The sequence below is a fragment of the Ixodes scapularis genome, unplaced genomic scaffold (genome assembly GCF_016920785.2).
Source record: "Ixodes scapularis isolate PalLabHiFi unplaced genomic scaffold, ASM1692078v2 PGA_scaffold7__128_contigs__length_106722199, whole genome shotgun sequence".
NCBI classification, from domain to species: domain Eukaryota; kingdom Metazoa; phylum Arthropoda; class Arachnida; order Ixodida; family Ixodidae; genus Ixodes; species Ixodes scapularis.
The window spans coordinates 79,991,548-80,011,029 of NW_024609882.1; the positions used below are offsets into that span (position 1 = coordinate 79,991,548).

Consider the following 19,482-nt stretch of genomic DNA (forward strand, 5'->3'; position numbering starts at 1 on the left):
AAACACATGCAGGAACTCTACTAAGGACGTGCGACTCTTAGGTGTGATCTAGGGGCTCTCAGAGCGCAACGTTAGCTGGCACGGTCTTACCGTTAAATTTGCCGCATAGGTCGTGACATCGGCGTCGGTCATTCTGAAATTGAGTTTGAGCTCGTGACGCTACCGCGAGACTCAACACTTTGCGGTGGTATTAATACATCATACATTCGTCGCCTCTCAGCGGTGCTATTTTTGTGTGGTGCGGAATACAGAAATATCAGAAAAAACAGTTTCCGGCGAAACAGCATAACTGATAACAGCGGTTGTTGAGAGTCGCCATCCGTGAGATCTTCTAAAAACAGCAAAAACAAGTGCACATGCTTGGAGTTTTGGTCATGGTGTCGCCATCTCCGCTGAACTTAATAAAAAGAAATCTAGCCGAAACTGTTCTGTCAAAACTAGTTACACAAATACGGAAATACAAAGACATTTAGGCTTCCTGACAGGGTCTTAAAAATGAGATAAGAGACACCCTTAGTACTTCTACCATTCTTTTTTTCACAATTATAATCTAGGTAATTTTAATTTGAAAATTTGCCTCAAAATGCACCTGAAAGAATCAGAATTGTCATAATTCTTTATTTATTAAAGCTCTCCAGCACTCTCAGGAATAAATCCAAAGAACGTGCGGCCATCAAATATTTTCACGATAAACCAAAAAAAAAAAAATATTTGGCGCATTCCTGATACCCAAGGTTGTGTAGCAAAATTAGCCCGTTAAGTGACCCACGGGTGAACCAAGGAATATTTTTTTCATATAATGTGCTTCAAGACCCTTGATAGATTCAATGGCGCAGTTAACGAAATGGTGTATTCCTTCAGTTTTTTTATGACTTCAAACAGAAAACCTCGTTTAGCGTTTTCTCTTTCCCTCTAATTGTTCAACGACACGCGCACGTTCAACCCGGCTGTAACCCGGCGAATTGCGAGAGCATTTCGGAAGACATTTCTTCGCGTGCAGACAGAGCGTCACTTTTCAGCGCATCTTTTTTTGGAGTGTTAGTCGGCCAAAAGCGACTTTTAAAAAGGCAAGAAAGTATGGCAGTTGTGCCACAGAGACGACGAAGAGGCCGGCAAGTGCGAGCGCTGAGCTCAGTACAAGTATGGTGCCTGGAACGCGTCTCCGACTGGTGTGTTTACCGCGGCCAAAAAAGTGGTCCCTCGATTTCCGCCTGATGACGTCATAAAAGTGTCATGCTGTCGCCGGTCGCGACCCTGGCGGCGTCCCAACAGCTGTGGTGTATGTAGCAGATGCCTGTTCTGCTGCAGGTCGCTTTTCACTGTGACAGTTCACGGAAGCTACAGCAGCCGGAGTTGGGACGTCTAAAGGGACGCCGTGACGACAGCGACACTCGCGTTCGCTCGTGCTTTTCGCCAGCATTTCTACGGCCAACCGGCAGGATCGCGACAGGCAACAGCATGACACTCGCGTCATTTGTTGCCACATCGGGACCACTTTTGATGTATGGGCGGGATAGGACGCTAAACACACCAGTCAAAGACGCGATCCAGGCACCATAGTACAAGCGCGGCGAAGATTTCACGAGACACCAACGGAACGGCTCGGCGGCGGCATCGGGCGATGCGAACTACAGTCTCCTTCCGCTTGTAAATACTTGTAAATATATTTATGTGTGAAAACTTAACGTTTGGTTTCCACCTAATCGGTGAGCCGGACGTGATGTGAGTTGCTGGAACAAGACGGACTCGAACTGGCGTCCTTGATCTGTGGTGACTGTTGAAGGGACACCAAAACGGCTGACCCAGTTGAAAACGAATGCTCGAGCTACCGTTTCCACAGTGATGTTTTCCAGTAGTATTACTTCCGGCCATCGAGTAAATCGGTTCACACATGTCAGTGGGTAGGTAAAGCCATGTGAAAATGGAAGTGGGCCTACAATGTCCACGTGGACATTCCGAAGCGAGCCGAACGCAAAGGGAACTTTCCTAGTGGTGTCTGTGTGTGGCGCTGTATCTTTGATGACTGGCAGGCCAGACAACAGCGCACCCAATCTCGGATGTCGGCATTGATCTTGAGCCATACGAAACGGGATGTAACTAACTCCTGTGTTGCTCGTATGCCAGAGTGACAAAGAGAGTGCAGAGATGTATATACCCAGTGGCACGTACGGGTGGGGTTTGCCGTTTGAAGTGTCGCATATCAACGTAACGTTATTGTCAGGAAAACTGACTTCCTTGAGCACGAGTGATGTGTAAGTCAGCCTCATGGAATGAAGTTTGTCGTCTTCTGCTTGAGCCGCGGGGAGTTCGGCGAAGGTTAAGTGCTTCTTCTCCGTGATGACCGCAATCAGGTCCAAGCGATACAAGGTGTCTGCGACACTGTTGTCTTTTCCCTTTACGTGACGGACGTCGGAAGGAAATTCCGCGATGAAGGAAAGATGTCGCAGCTCTCGTGGTGAATGGTTCTGGTTCGACGACGTCATAGCGTAGACCAGTGGCTTGCGGTCAGTGGCAATAAAGAACGCGCGGCCTTCCAGAAAGTGCCTGAAATGCTTAACAAATAAGTATGCCGCGAGTAGCTTTCTTCTAAAGGTACTGTACTTCTGCTCGGCGTCTTGCAGTTTTTGCGAGAAGAATGATATGGGGTGTCCAAATATCGTTGATCTTCTGTTGCAAGACACCAGGAACTGCGACGTTCGACACGTCGACCATGAGGCACGTTGATGCATCTGAGGAAGGGTGCGCCAGAAGTGTGGCACTGGCTAGTTCTTTCTTTACTTTTTCGAAGGAGAGTGTCGCTTCCGGAGTCCAGGTGAGGGGCGACTTTTCTCCTTTCGTTGCAGTCAGCAGTGCCTCTAACGGATATAGAAGGGTGGCACAATACGTGAACCCGACGCGATTACCCCAGCGATGGAAATGGAGGCACCAGCAGCTGCCGCCCCTGTCATCGGAACAACAGCGGTTCTATCTCTGCCCAAGCTCTGGGGGCAGGATCCGTCCCTTTAGTTCGTGCAAGTGGAAAACAAGTTTAGATTGCACAGAATCACTTCGCCGGTTCGACAGTACGAGCTACTCGTCGAAGCCCTTCCTCCTGAAGACTCTACCAATGTAAGGGACATCCTATTCGCCCCCCTTGGCAAAAAAATTATGCGTTCAACGACTTGGGGAGGCAATGTCATCGTTAAGCCCGACGCAAACGCGAAAACCCACTGCGCGCCAACTCTTTATACACCAAGCCTCGCCCAGTCTACGCATGCATTCATTCAACGGGATACTACCCAGAAACCCCTCAGACCTTTCTACGACGGACCATATCTTGTTGCAGATAGAACACCGAATTTCTACATCGTGCTCCTGAAAGGTAGTCGGGAAACAGTTTCCCTAGATCACCTAAATCCTGCCTTCATTTTTCCTTTAGACAGAACTCCCACAACGTCCCAAGAATACGCTGTCGCTCACTCCGTCCCTCCAGCGTAAGTGCCACAGGCCCCTTGTCCAAGGGGGGGGGGGGGGGGATCTGTGGCAGTTGTGCCACAGAGACGACGAAGAGGTCGGCAAGTGCGAGCGCTGAGCTCGATACACGCGCGGCGGAGATTTCACGAGACACCAACGGAACGGCTCGGCGACGGCATCGGGCGATGCCAACTACAGTTTCCTTCCGTTTGTAAATACTTGTAAATATATTTATGTGTGAAACCTTACTTCTGGTCTCCACAAAAGGAAACAACGTGTAGCAAACCTTCGTGAGCGACATGGGGGGCGATGTCACAACGCTGCTGCATTAGGGTTTTTCCGCGAGACACCAGCGCCTATCCGTGTCTGTGTCTTCTACTTGTCCTCGTCTTTAGCGCTACCTTTCATTTCGTAATGTATAACCAACTAGCCCGTCACATGATCCTAGTACAATTATTTTCCGCGAGGTTATCCAGCACCGCAAAAGACAACTCGTGCAAGCCGTCCTCGAGCTCCTTGTCGGACGCACATCTCTGAACGCTCTTATGAGAACAGCCGGGTGCCTCCATGGTGAAAGTATGAAGAACAACTGGGGCAGGGTCAAGGTTTCGTCATTAACACTTCCGATCTCTGATTTTTATTTGTCGAAATCAGCATTGTAGTGTTTCAGAGCGCAGCCCTTAGGCGCCCGTTTCCGGCTTGAGCGGCGTCGGCGTAACCAAGGTCAGCCCAAGGCCACGTGACCCCCCAAGGTCACGCGACCCCTCCCAAGGTCTTCCAAGATCACGTGACCCCTCCCAAGGTCACCTCAAGGTCACGTGACTCCCCAAGGTGAACGCCACGTGACCCCCCAAGGTCACGTGACCCCCAAGGTCACCCCAAGGTCATGTGACCCCCCTCCCCCTCCCCCTGAGGTCTGGTGACTCCCCGGAGCATATTAAAAAATGAGGGGGGGAGGAGGAGGAGGGGTCTACCCTCCACTCAGTTCCCTTCCCTCCTCCTCAAGAGCTGCGCTCGAATTCGGCGTTACAGGGAGTTGTAAACGGCTTTCACTTTTTAGAGTCGTCCTAAGAAATCTATTTTTATGAATGCCAACAATAATTATTATTGATTTAACTTGCGACACAATTTCATGTTCTTCAAATATCTTCCCCAAACACGTCAAAAAAAAGGCGAGCAGGAGCTGAAATTCCGGGAAGAGGACACAAACTTTGAAGGTCTCTTTCGCTTGGCAGAATATTTTCTCCCGATGATTTAATTAGTTTTTGTGTGTTTTCTCACTCGCTTCGAAAGCCTTTGAGAGGGTATAAAATATTCATCTTGAGGTTGGCAGTGGTCCTTTAAGGCTGGTTCTCACATGCAGCGAAGCGCTGATGTAGCGCTCCTCACGTGTCGTCAGCTACTTATCGTCTGCCACGAGCAACAGTTTTGACGGTGCGATACAAAGCTGGTGAACGGTGCCGTCAGCACGCGCTTAGCGCGAGGTTAGCACTATGCTTGTACCGCTCCGCTGCATGTGTGAACAGGCCTTTAAAGGGGCACTCAAGTGGTTTTTGAGTTCGTGTTTTGATGATGACAGCTGAACTTAGACGCCCTATGTATCCCTAAAAACCTAAACGTATAGTCATACGGTGATTATTTCTTTAATAAAAAAATGAGAGCCGTTTACAACTCCCTGTAATGCCGAATTAGAGCGCAGCTCTTGAGGAGGAGGAGGGAACGGTACTGGGGGGGGGGGGGGGGTCAAGTGACCTCGGGTGGCGGGGGGTCACGTGATCTTGGGGTGAGGGGTCACGTGACATTGTGGGAGTCACGTGACCTTGGGTTGTCACGTGACCTTGGGGTGTCACGTGACGTTGGGGGGTCACGTGACCTGGGGGTCACGCGACGATTCCGATGACGTCATCAGTGACGATGACGATGCGGATACCGATGACGTCAACCGTGACGTCACTGATGACGTTATCAGTGATGATTACGATTCAGATGCCGGTAACGTCATCAGTGACGTCACAGATGACGTCATCGCGGATGATGACGACGTGGATGTCGGTAACGTCATCACTGACGTCACTGATGACGTCACCACTGATGATGACGATGCGCATGTCGGTGACGTCACCAGTGACGTCACTGATGACGTCACCACTGATGATGACAATGACGATGCGGATGCCGGTGACGTCATCGGTAACGTCGCTCATGACGTCATCAGTGGCGATGACGTCAACGGGGGGTCACGTGACCTCGGGGGGTATCCGCAGGTAACGTGACCCCGGGGGGTCACGTGACCTGGATAACCATCGTGACCCTCGTGAGGGTAACCCTAGTAACCCTCGTGCGGGTAACCCTAGTAACTCTTGTGAGGGTAACCCTAGTAACCCTCGTGAGGGTAACCCTAGTAACCCTTGTGAGGGCAACTCTGGTGACCCTTGTGAGGGTAACTTTCGTGACCCTCGTGAGGATAACTCTCGTGACCCTCGTGAGGATAACTCTCGTGGCCCTCGTTAGGGTAACTCTCATAACCCTCGTGACCCTCGTGAGGGTCACCCTTTTGAGGGTAACTAACCCTCGTAACCCTCGTAAGGGTTACGAGGGTTAGTAACCCTCGTAGCCCTCGTGAAGGTAACACTCGTGAGACTAACCCTCGTAACCCTCACGAGGGTTACGAGGTTTACTCGCGGCTACGCCGACGGCGACGCCGACGCCGCTCAAGCCGGGAACGGGCGCCTAAGATCTGCGCTCTAAAATGTAATTGAAGGCTGCCAAACCTCGTATCCATCCGAAGACGAAACCACACTCATTGGTGCTCGCACGCTTACCAAAAGGATCTCGGGCCAATGGCGTTGGACGACGTTCCGCCGCGCAGTGATCCCGAGGTAGCCGCATCGGCCGAACCTCTTTGTCACTCGAGCTTCGATCATGGCGATACGCTCGAGGACCTGACGCCGTTAAAGGTTGAAATTCTTTGGCGGACAGCCGACCTGGGGATGATTTCCTATGACGCCACTCCGACGTGCGATGTGGACGATAGCAGCGCTTCGGTGTCATGTTCGGGTTCCGAGGACGACGAAACGCAGACCTTTGCGGGCGTTCTTCGATTTGCGGTTGGGGCAAGTCGTAACCAAACCAACGTTTGACATCGCAGCGTTACCTCTGGTACGTGATGTCAAACGATGTCGCCACGTTGACTTTCGCCTCGGGAGGACGGGGGGAAGGCTGGTTCAGACATGTGCAACGAGCGCGTACCTACGACTGCGTCCGTTCCAACCGGAGCGACCGGAACGGCCGCTCTGCGCCGCGCGTACACACACCTGTAATCACTACAACAAGCGCAGCGGGTCGTCAGCACGGCGACCGCTTCTATAGGCCGCCGTCAGCTGTTTCAGCAACCCCTTTGAAAAAGGGGACGCACTGCTACTCAATGCCGTAACAGAATATAGACAGACAGTTTTCTATAGCCTAAAGCTTTATTATTGTTTTTCTTGATAGGCTTGCAGGGTACAGTGGAAGAAAAACAAAAGAAAATAAAAAGATGCAGCCCGCCGTCTTCGACGATCAAGACTCTAATACACGACATTGCAATAGTAGATATATCGCCACATGCCTTTTCTACGATTATAAAAGACAATGTAATCTTAGCAGCGATATAGCAACGTAGAAATACGATTTCGTGATCAGATAGACGTTGCGAGCGTTCAGGACTGCTAACACTAATCACTTTTCTCCGGTGATAAAAACGCGTGAAAATTCGCATCCTTCATATGGTACGCGCCAGTAATACATTGAACTTGAGCACACGCATGAAATGCGCAAAATAAGAAATCCGGGCGATGTTCGAGGACACAAATGCCAAGAAAATACCACTGCAGTCGAAGTAAACAAACACGACGGCACGGGTGTTTCTGCTGTCTTGAGAGTGCCGCCACGACATCGCCGCACGCGTAGGTGAATCTTCCCTTCTAGTACGTGCTGGGCCATCATAGCGACACACGACGAAAATTCACAGTCAAGGATAGCGCTTTTACGCGGAACGATGAGCTTGCACCACGCCGTCCACGCCGACGATCACCACCAACGCCACGTTTGCGGATAGAAGGAGCCGGCCGGCCCTTGACCGGCACGACCGGCCCGCAACGCGCGGAGATACGTGCGCTTCTGCGCATCCCTGGGGAACGCGAAATTCACCCCCCGCGGAGGAAGGCAAGGAGAAAACGTAGTCCCTTGTTTGTGAAACGATAATCGCACTATCAGGTATTCTAAACTATAAATATTTTATGTAGTATTGTGAAATTCTCACGGACGACATATTTAAATGAACTGAAAATTGTTTCTTTAGCGAAACTTTACAAAGACCGCCAAAATTTTCAAACATACGATAATTTCATTGGTCCTCGCCAAGTACAGAAAAGAGTCCGCACGTATTTTATTCCTGCGTGATTAATAGGCGGTGCCTTCTAAAACTGAAGATACTCATTCACTGACACTTCCTTAACGCCATTGCAACAAAAAGTAGCTTCTCCAAAAACCGCTTGAGTGCCCCTTTAAAATGACATTCACAGGATATTTGTGCTCCCGAGAGTTGCATTTGTGCATGCCATGTGAGAGCATTGGTATCCAAAACACAGTTTGCGGCTTAAAAGCAGAGTTTTTCCTCGCGAAAAACACCGGTCGAGAAGCTATTAATTCAAAGGTGAAGGCGAGCTGTATAGAATAGACAATTGCAGGCTGTTCACCCTTGTTGGTGCCAGACTGGTGGCAGCTAATAAAACCCGTTGGCTCTATTGATGTCTCACTTCTGGTTAGCTCAGTTGGTTGAGCGCTTCACTGGAAATGGAGAGTTCCCTGGTTTGATAACATGACCACGAAGATTCTTCAGCGCGCACCAGTCGCCTAGCTGTGTTTGGAGCTTTCTGTTAGTCCTATGTCCCTCTTCTTTTCTTTTTCCGGGATTCATTATGGTACATTGTAAAAGACTTAATTCTCGCAAGGATCTAATTTTCGGGAATGTCACGAATTGCCTACAATTCGCGAAAAATAGGTCCTGCGAACACTTCCGGTAAAATGTAAACACATTTGAATCTACATTGACACCCCACTGCATCGCCAAAATTGGAACCCGCGAATGATTCCAAAACTTGAGATAGTACCTAAATCGCAATATTTTAAGGCTGAAAAAAAGTCTTTTACAGTAATTAAGGTAGTGGATCATTGATGCGCACAATAAATAAAGATATGAAAAATAGAAAGCCTATTTCCATAGAGCTGGAAATACGAAGGTTAAACAAATGTTGCATATACCATAGGAAGCATATGTACTAGGGGATAATACTTTTAATGCGCAGGCGGGTGGTGGTGGTAGGTAACCATGTCTTTTAACACATGAGGATGTAGTGCCAAAATAAAAGTAAAAACTTGTAGTCAAAATAACAAATACTGAAGGACGCCTCACGGTAAGACGTTCCCTTTTGTTTATGTTCCTTCGACGAAAAGTTTTCCTTTTTCTGCACAAGCCTCAGCTCTTAAAAAAATTGTCCAAACAAATTAGGTATCAAAAGGAAGAACAAAAAATACATTTACACTTTATTCTTAATGGCTGTAGGTGCATCTTCCGCGACATATCTGAATTTTGAGTGCTTCCCTTGACGTGTAATTGTATTTCGAACCAAGCGAACCAGCGTTTTCCTTTTACACCTTCAGACCAGTCAAGGCCCTGACGCAACATGAGGCAGAGAACGCGACAAATTGATGAACCTTTCAAATTTTGGCCTCCGCGTGAGTGCTACGACGTGGTGCACCCTCGAAAATGCGCTAGAGACTTTTTTTTCTTTTGTAAACGAAAGGTGACTTTTTTGGTGCAGTTGCCACGCTCCACACTTCTTTGCGATATTTACTGAGGCGAGTAAATAGAACGCTGCCGCGCGTCGGCAGCATTGTGTTCCCACAGAGTAATGAGGGAAAGTATGTGAGAAATTGCAAGCCTGGTATGACGTCAAATCAGGCATGGGAGCGCAGCCATTGATACTCGCCAATTTTTTATTTTGGTATAATTATCCGTCATCAATTACATTTGGGTGTCGTTTATTATATAAAAAATGTCCTATGCTAATCATTAGTCTCCCTCCAGGTAACCATCCCAGGATCTTAAAGGGCTAATGAAACGAATATTGGCTGGTATAAATCACTTTCGATTGGGATTTTACTAATAGCACATCGGTTCAGAGGCCAAACGAAAAAAGGTAGAAAGTCAAAAGCCTTACTTTCACCGCGAAAATCCGAAAACACAGCGGACTATTTCGTACCTCCTCCCCTTCGTAAGCTCTGTGCCTTTTCACTGTGATACATCCGCGGTTCCCAAAGGCGTCACCGGATCCAAACGCACGTCACACGATACCGGACCTCCTTACTCCCTTCACCCCTAAGCTGACATTGTGGTAGAAGCTACGCGCTTGCCGGACCAATCAGCCGCCTCCCTTTCATCACCTGACCTCATTCTCTGCGTGTGGGTATGCGCGAGAAAGCGTGATCACGTGACAAAAGTGTGGCTGGCCCAACGAGCACGTAGCTTCCACAGCACTGTCAGCTTCAGGGTGAACGGGGTGGGGAAAGCAACTTTTGTCTGAATTTTGAGCGACGGGATAATCTTCTAGGGGGACAATGGCTCTGTCCGGGTATACGCCTCGCAAGTGGGCTCGTTTTCGTCTTCTGCGCATGAGAAAGAAAGTAGCGGTGACGTCAGAACGCGGAGCCCTGATTGGCTGATCGCGACTCCCTATCTCAGCGTCGTCTGCTCCTTTGCAACGTCGTCTGCTCGCAACGTCGTCTGCGTCTGTCTTACCTTTCCTGCGACTTTCGAAAGTGCAGGTCTTTGCGAGCGAGCTCGACTTCGCCTTTCAGAAAGGGCAGGCGAAATAACTCGGGCGGTATGTTGTTGATGTCTAACAACTAGCGGACGCGCATCAAGGAGGGAAGTCAAAGGACTCACTGGCGAGGTGTCCCGAGGCGCCGAGGTTTGTTTGCTAAGAACCGAGAGTGAGCGCGTTAGTGTCCGCAAGTTCCCTCCCAAATACTTTTTCCCTCCTTTCATGTGCGGCGAGACCCCTCATTCTTTAACGGTGTCGGCGGGTTGGCGCAGTTAACGTCGTCTGCGTTACGTCTGCTAGTCAAAGCGATGGCTGCTTTACCTTTCCTGCGTCTGTCGGAGATTCACCACTTTTTCACCTGCGAGAGTCAGCGTTGCCTCGGGAAACAAGGAGATAACAAGAGGAAGAAATTTACCTCTTCATCTAAAACTGAGGTCAGCGATCAAGGTATAATACGGGAAGGGTTCACAAGGGTCGCGCGGGCATATTCCATTCAGCACGCCAGCCGGTCTTGGGCAGACGGTCGCCGAGTCGCGGAGTGCCTGCTAGGCCTAACTGCGGAACTCGCTTGGTCGCGTTCGGTGGAATCGTGGGCGTTGGAGCTTTTCCCGGGTGTTTGTGGATCCAGCGTTCTTGTTCGTCGTGGTCTGTTTCAAGTACTTTTTACTTTTTTCTTGCTGCTTGAAGTCGGGACGAGTGAGAAGCGCACGTAGAAAATTAACGTCCGTGGATCGTCGCGACTGCGACGCTGTCGGCCATGCTGAGTTGATCGTAAGAAGTGCGTAAGACAGCTTCGGAGCTGTCGTAGGATTTCGTCGTAACCTGCGCAAAACTTACGAAAATTTCGTTTCGTGAATACGAATTTGTTCTCAAGTTTTGTCTTACGCACATTTTTGGCGTAAGATCGTTTCGTGAATCTTGCCTCTGCACTTCCGAAAGTCGCAGGGAAGGTAAGACAGACGCAGACGACGTTGCAAGCAGACGACGTTGCAAAGGAGCAGACGACGCTCAGATAGGGGGTCGCGATCAGCCAATCAGAACTCGACGTTCTGACATCACCGCTACCCCCTGCGCGAGAAGCAGACGAACTTGCCCTCCGCATACAAACGAGATTCCGAGCAAGAGGGGGCTCCCCTCATTTCGTCTTCTTGAACTGTTTGGTAGAATGCGCGACTTATGAGTTGAGGAGGAAAGCTAAACCGGAAAAAGTTGGAAAAGCATTTCATGACCCCTTTAACAGCTTCCGGTTTTCACGGGGCCATCCCTTTAAACAATATTGATTATGTTAAACTTTTTTTACCAATATGGCGACACAGTGGGGTCTGAACCACAGCCTACTGTAATCCTGGCCTGACAAAAGAATGGATTCCTTTGGAGGAAACTGTCACCGACAAAGTGCCTCGCTTTGCCATTGGGGCGTTCGGTAAGAACTCTTCTGCGCCCCAAACGCCATTCACAGTCTGTCTAGCGCACGCTCAGCACGACACGCGGCCGGTTGTATCCGTTTCTCGGGAACACCTACCGCTGCGTGTTGCCAGCAGGCCGCAGTAGCAAATGCACTTGGCAGGGTGCATCACTATAATGTATTCTTGGATCCAAAGAGTGGGTTTCTGAGGCACGGAAGCGCATGGGCATATTTTTGACCCGACTGATATTACGCTATCGTCTTAATGAGGCGTGTTATTGAATCACGCATAAATAGCCACTGTGCTGGCCGCCGGCACCTTTAGGGACGGATCTGTCACGCGACCACCGACTGACGAGATCCCCCGAGGCCCACGAGGCCCGCAGATAGAATCGAGGCCGCGTCATCCGCGCCGTCCACGCCTTTGTACGATATACGCCTACCCTAGGAAAGAAGCCTTCCCAGGACACCTATGCTCTTCATATGAGTTGTGAATGCGAAAGCATGAATGTCCTTCTTCCGCTCCCTTGGGTTGTTTGCGGTGTACTTGCGTGGACGGCCACGTTACGCTGCTGCCGAGGTTGCGGCCGGCGACGATAAAAATTCCTCAGGCGCCGCGATCATCCTCGGCGCCGAAAGGAACAAACGTAACTGCAGCTCCCCCCCCTCCCCCCTCCCCCCCTTCTGCGTCGGCTGACACGTGAGGTACAGCCGAGCGCGCTCCTTCTAGGCGTGCGGGCCGGAGGGGTGGCGTTCTTTGGAACTATAAGCGTTCCACCCAGTGCATTTATCAGCAGTTTCGCTGGGAGTTTCGTGTTTCTCTGCGATTTCTACAGTGGTTACAGACGACGCCGGATCCGCTCCTAAAACAATTAATGCTATCGGATTGAAACCCCCAAAAAGTGTCCATCTCATTGATGTCATATCGTGACGAAACACTCCGTCGGCGGCTATGAGCTTTGGCACATTCTTTTGTGGGCAGGACAGGGTTACAGTAGGATTACAGGAGGGAGTTCCAGCGCTCACCTTGTAGTACAGGAGGCGACCGAAGCGCTTTGTCACGCTATGACTTTGCGGCGCTACACAAAGGTATGTTGTTTCGTAGAAATCCGCAAATCAATCTAAGGCGTGCAAGGCGCGGTGGCATTAAAGCCCCCCGATGTGTTTGCGTTTGTCTTGCAAGTAGCGTCGAATGAGTCAAAGTACGAAAACCGTGTCTCGGGCATCCATTGGAAGCAAATGGCGGTGAAGCACTGAAATGAGTGGCCCTTAGAAACGAAAGGCGGCGGAGCACCCGCTTGTGGCACGTGTCTTGTGCGTTTTCACAACAATAATTAAGGGCACTTTAAAAAAATATATATTTTTTATTAAGGCGTTATTAACGGAATTATCAATCACCGCCATTATTTTATGGGCGGCTTTATCTGGTGCTTACCAGCTTTCCTCGCGAGTCTTGCGGAATATCGACAGTTATTTTCAGTTTACCTTTAAGCTGGGCGAGGACGCTCGACCCTCAGCGCGAGCTTGCTCGGTTTTGCTGTGCTTTGGTTGTGCGTGCCTGCTGCGTTCACACGTGTGTTAGTAAGAGCAAAAAGCTGCGTTGAAGGCGGAGCTCCTAGTGTCAGATTATGGGGGAACAGAGTATACACGTTTGTAAAAAAGCCTCATGTGCCCTCCCCTTTTCAGCGGTGCTGGCGCCGCGTAATGTTTCCATACGCTGGGGTGAGTCAGGGGCTCGTCATTAGGGTGCGCGATGAGAAGATGGCGGCGTATGCTGTATCGCCGACTGCCAGCGTTAGCCACACAGTTACAGTTTCGGAACGCAGGAGGAGGTATCACAAAAACTCGTAGTATCCGATATTGTACGACGGCACATGTTTAAGTGTTGGAGCTTACTTTATAACGATTGAAACCTCTGTTCCAGCACGCTTTGGAAGCCAAAGCTGCTGCGAGTGCAGCCATCCTTGATGCAATGTCCATGCGGCTTCTGACGCATTCTGATGAGTGATTTGAGACTATAGATATGTATTTTTGCAATTTGTATCTGGTTTATGTATTTTAATTAACAGTTTCTGCTCTTTCGCGGTTGAAGAAAACACCTCTATGTTTAATACATAATTTTTAATTTATCTCTGCGCTAAGTTCTACAATTCTTCAGCAAAAGACGCTTTTCAACACTGCACGGCAAGCAGCGAACGTCCTGCCTGGAGAGTAGGTCGGTGTCACCTCGGCGCGCGGTTCGAGGTTAAGCCGGGATCCCACTTGCAAAGGTGTTTTGGGGATAGGTTCGTCAATATATGCGCCGGCTTCCAGCACAGTGGTTATTTGTGGGTGATCCGAGAACGCGCGTTATTTCGACGATGGCACAAGAGCGGTAAGAACTATGTGAATGTCCTCGATATTCCGTGCCCTCAGCAGCGCGCTCGTTCTATCCAAAGCGAGAACGATGCCGGCGATGCGTCCCGCAGCAGAGTGCTACTGCAGCCTGCTGGCGTCACGCTACCGCAGGTGTTCCCGAAAAACAATAATCAGATATCATCAGCCGCGCGCCGTGCGGACTGTGCGCTAGACAGTCAAGCTGTGAACTGAGCCTGGGCTTAAAAAAAAAAAAAACTTTTGCTGGGCGCTTTCAACGGCGAAGCGTGGCGCTTCATCATCGACAGTCTCCCTTAGGGTTGTCAATATGTGCGCAGATCAGTATCGTAGTAGGTCGTGGGCTGAACAACTGGATAGCGGCGGACGACCGACCGACTTCGTGACGGTCGTGAGACTTCACGGTAACGGCAAATCTATCTTCAGCACAAAACAGCGATCAGGACGGATAATAGTGCAAAACATTCGCGCGAGAAATGGTGCGAGACATGTCGAATTCGAACTCGCAGAGCCGACAAAGCAGAAAAAAAGAAAAAAGAAAAAACAGTCTGTTGTAACAGCGTGTTTTCCGGAAACTCTCTTCTCCGCATTTCTTCCTCCTCCTCGATCTACATAGTCCAAATGTCGCGGTCGTGAGAGTTCGTACTCATCTCTCGGTTTCAAACAGTTTTTTTTTTTTAGCTTTATAAACATTATACGCTAGTCTGTAGCAAACTATTGTGCGGGCAATCTGCGCGCACCATATTGAATTGTCAGGCAAAAAAAACAACAAAAAAACTGGGTATGACTGTTCTATTAAGTGGCGGTTTCGGTAGCGTAAGACTGCAGCTAAAGCAACGAGCGCGAGGTAGCCCCCGCTCCTACCTTTGAGACATGCGTTTCTAGCGCAAGTCCTCCTTCTGTTGAAGAACGCTTCAAAGCATGGACCTCGAGAGCTCTCTTGCTTGTGGATTTGATTGCAGTATCAACTTAAAGGGATTGTCCGCTAAATTATGTCGTTCAGAAAACAATTAAATTATATTGTCATTGTGTTTAGAAAAATCCTCTGCACAATATCTAAATTTGTAATCCTCCGCTGCAGAAATGATTTAATATTATGCAGAGCCTAGAGCGACTGAATAAGCTACACCTAGAGTGTCAGCACTCTGTTCCCAATATTGTTGAGGGCGCCACCATCTTGATGGGTGCTTATGCCGAGCAGACGCAAGTGCCGATCGTCATGATACAAAAGTGCGCCTTCTTCAGCAATAGATTCGGCGGTAGGAAGCTCGTGCAATTTCGCTTTGCTCTGTCGCGAACTATTTAGAGGATGAGGAGCTACGACCAAGCCTCTACAGGGTCTGGTCTCCCGGCGACGTTCAGGAGCAACGCGTCAACTGGTGTCCTCTAAGTTACCCCCCTGATGTTCGGAAGACTATGCCTGAGAGTGGTAGCCGTCTACCAAGACTGGGCCACATCCTAGGCCACCAATATGCCGCAGCTTGCCATCCACTACGCATGGTCAAGCCACCGAACACCACTCTGGAGGGCTTGCACGAACACTTCCCCGGGTTCAGCCAGACTTGAGACCCGCTGAAAGATAGCTGTCCCAGCGATCAACTCACTAAACAACATTGGGCCCACAACACCCGTAACATCATCCCGCCATACTCGCCCACACGCTCCATTTCAACACAGTTAGCACCTCTCGGCCATCTGTACACAATCTCATCCCATCATCATTGGATGCGGCCCCGCAGGCCTTCATGGTATGGGCCGCCTGCCTTTCTGCGGCGCCGCGGTTCTCCTGAACCAAAATAAATATTATTATTATTATTAAATATTTGCGGAGGATGGGAACGCATTTCCTGTGAAAATGGTTGCCAGATAGCTGGCAACCTTTTTTTTAAGCCACAAGATGGGTAAGTGTCCTTACTCTAACAGATCTCAACTGCTCAGATTGCACCTGCAAAACACACAACGTTTTAGATGAGAATAGCGGAAATTCTGACGTAACATGAGGCAAAGAGAGGCCATCTCAGCTTTTGCCCGCCGTCTTTGTGAGATAACTTTGTTCTAAGAAAGTAAGGATTGACGGTATTGAGGGAAGCTGAATTGTTCACCGATGATCTTCGTATGCGCCATCATGTTGATCTAAACCGGGAATAAGTAAATGCCCGCCACTCTGATGTTACAATGCCTAATGTGACGTCACGACACAACCAGACGTGCATAGTTGCGAGATTTGGCGTTGAATATTTGGATTAACGAATATTGAGGCCTATATAATGAGACAAATATCGTATATGACTATATTTATTCCCTCTCTACATGACGAGCGCAAAAGGTAAGTAAATTTGGATACCCCAGGGCAAACCCTTTAATGGTGAACGGAGTATAGATCTACAACGAAGCACGTGGTCGGTCCGCTACCGGCACGCCACGCAAAGCTACTGTGAGCAGAGCGTTCGTGGAACAAAAGGGGAACATCCGTTACCTTTGTGCACTTAAGCAGATCAACTAAAGAACCCGACGCCAAAAAAGCCAGGTCTTTCGGAGTGGTGTTCAACGGTGTGGTCATCAAACGGCGGCTTATGTATTGATCGAACGAAAAATCAAATTGTCATGAGCAAGGAAGTATTAATTCCTGCTTTTCCAATAAATGAATAAAAAAAGTAATAATTGAAAGCTGAAGTCGTTTTTAATTATTAAATAAGTTTACTGTAGTAATTTCAGATATAGTAACTACCTTTAGTTCCATTTTAGCAGCGCGATGAACAGCGATTGCAATGTGATTACATGAAGTAGTAAGTCCACTTGATTGCACAAGCGTAGTGTGACGGTGAAGTGGGCTGACGACGGGTCGTCTGCTCGCAGGGGAAGAGGTCAAGGTTCGCCTGGAGATGAGCAACAGCCACACGAACGGGACGTCGAGGAACGTGGTTGCGGACATTACCGGAACGGCCCACCCAAGCCAGGTGAGGGGTTCGCGCCCAAGACGCAGCCACCACACAGTGCCCGGTTTCCTTTGCAGTACGTCATACTGGGCGCCCACACGGACAGCTGGGACGTGGGCCAGGGCGTCATGGATGACGCCGGCGGAGTCTTCATCACCGTCAAGGCCTTGTCTTACCTGCGCAAGCGGGGCCTGAGGCCCCGGAGGACGCTCCGCGCAGTGCTCTGGACTTCGGAAGAGAACGGACTCGTTGGGGCCGCCGAATTTGTGCGAAGGCACCAGGACGAACTAGAAAATGTGTCGCTGGCCATCGAATCCGATACGGGCACGTTCGCGCCGTACGGACTGACCACGTCCAGCGAGAACAACCTGACGCAGTGCATCATGCGCGAGGTCTTGTCCCTGATGGCCCCGATAGGTGCCACCACGCTGGAGCGGAGCGTTCGGGGCTCGGACGTGGACAAGCTCCACGCCTTGGGCGTCCCGGTGTCGACGCTACTGAATCGCAATGAGCGCTACTTTCACTACCACCATACCAGGGCGGACACAATGAGCCTGATGAACAGCCGGGATCTCGACCTCTGCACCGGCTTCTGGGCTGCTGTGGGCTATGTCTTTGCGGACCTGCGTGACATGCTACCCAGATAACGCCGCGCCTCAACGCAGCACGTGACACTCACTCAGGACAGGTCCCTCCCTTACGCGTTGCAACGGGTTCCCAGTCCGGGGTGTAGTTGCATGAAAGCAAAGGTGGGACTTGGGGGGGGGGGGGGGGGGATGGAAAATGCATCTGCATACTAAATCTTTCTCCGCTTAATGCTAAAGCGATAGCCTTGGATCGAACACGTATTCGCTTAATCGCAATTTATTCAAACATAGTCATTTCTCTTGGCTCAGAAGACACACAGTCCAATATTTAGGCGATTTCGTCGGGAACTTAGCATAGGGGCTCTTGAAAAGTTAATCTCAAATTTATTTAAGAGTCCAAATTATTTTAAAGGTTTCATAATACATTTATGGAAACGACAGTTTACATTTGTAGCAGGTATTGTAGCAGGCAAGCTCATGTATTGGAGTAGCTTTGACTCTTTTGGAATGAATTTAAGCACGGGTTAGCACATCACATACGAATAAAGCGGTGATTGGATCACTAAATGAGCTACTTTTTATAATAATTTAGGGTTTATCTTTGATATTCAAGCATATTACTTATTAACATTTGTGCATAATGCATTTAAATATTTAGAAAAACTGTACATTGAACTCAGCTGCCTTTTTTAGGAATAAGAGTCAGGGCATTAATCTTTGTGTTTACAAAAGGGATCAACAAAGAAAAATGGTTGAAAAATAAATCGAAGCAAGTCACTTCAGGTAAGGTGAAGCATCCTTACCTTTCTCTTTTTTGTGTAGCCTGCCAATAAAGCTTACGGAAATCTCCGGAAGAAACTACCTAAAGCTGTAAAATGTCGACCAGTAAAAATATGAGCCTGCTGCGTGGGATATAACTTAACTGCTTATTAAAGCATGGTTCTGCGATTTAGTTTTTTTTTTTCTTCTGCAAATTTTAAGACAGAAATAAAACCAAAACCAATTTTCATTTTGGAGTTAATTTTTCATGAGAGATGTTAATTTTAGTTTGACTTATAACTCAAGATGGTGTCGAACATCGTAATTATTATATAGAAAAATTGTTTGCGGAAAATAAATTTTAATGCGAAAGCATCAACTGTCCATGGCGCGAAGCTGGCGGAATCTGTAACCACGGAAAATTTGAAATAAATTTCAACTCTCCAGGCGGCGTCTGTAACCACGACAAAACGTGCGAAAACTTCCCAGCGAAATGGCTCCTAGATAGCCATTAGCCGCGACGCGTCATAATTCCAAGAAACGCCACCCCAGAGATAAACCTTCTTCCTGGCGCTGCGGATCAGACGCCGGTAAAAGGCAGACTTGGGTAGTAATTCGTTACTTTTGAAGGAATTTTGTAATTGTCACCTAACTTTTTTGCGCCACGGATTTTTAATGTAATTTCGTGAAACTAAAGCTCGTGAAAGCTGGCGACAAAATATGCTTGCGTTTTGACAAACTTTTTGTGAATGACGCAGCATATGTCTTTGACAGTGCCTTGATCGGCAGTCCCACTAGTGAACGCCACAGATGTAGATGAATGACATGTCAACTATTCGTTATCGCAAACTGTTTTTCGCAGTAACCCGGCATGGTGTCAATAGGCTATGCCATAATCATGATGTACCCGCGTCCACTTCGTATTCTACTGAAATAAATCAGAATGTTTCGCATAGCAACATTCCGAGTGTGTTATCAAAGCGAGACGACATCTCATCCTTGATTGAATCTTGATCGGCTGATGTCGTTGTTCTCGCGGAAACATGGTTGAATGATGAAGTGGATGACTCGATTATTTTCGATGGCGTGTCATCGTTTACTATATT

General features: G+C 48.8%; 1 protein-coding gene across 1 annotated transcript in view; it reads left to right on the forward strand.

Moving 5' to 3' along the window:
* The window catches only part of LOC8037542 (carboxypeptidase Q), a 90,067-nt gene extending 71,220 nt beyond the window's left edge, over window positions 1-18,847 (forward strand). The window contains exons 4-5 of the mRNA XM_029967790.3: window positions 16,951-17,051; window positions 17,108-18,847. Coding sequence (XP_029823650.2) covers window positions 16,951-17,051; window positions 17,108-17,677 — 671 coding nt within the window. The 3' untranslated portion in view covers window positions 17,678-18,847. The remainder of the gene's footprint in view (window positions 1-16,950; window positions 17,052-17,107) is intronic.
* Window positions 18,848-19,482: the final 635 nt, after the last annotated feature.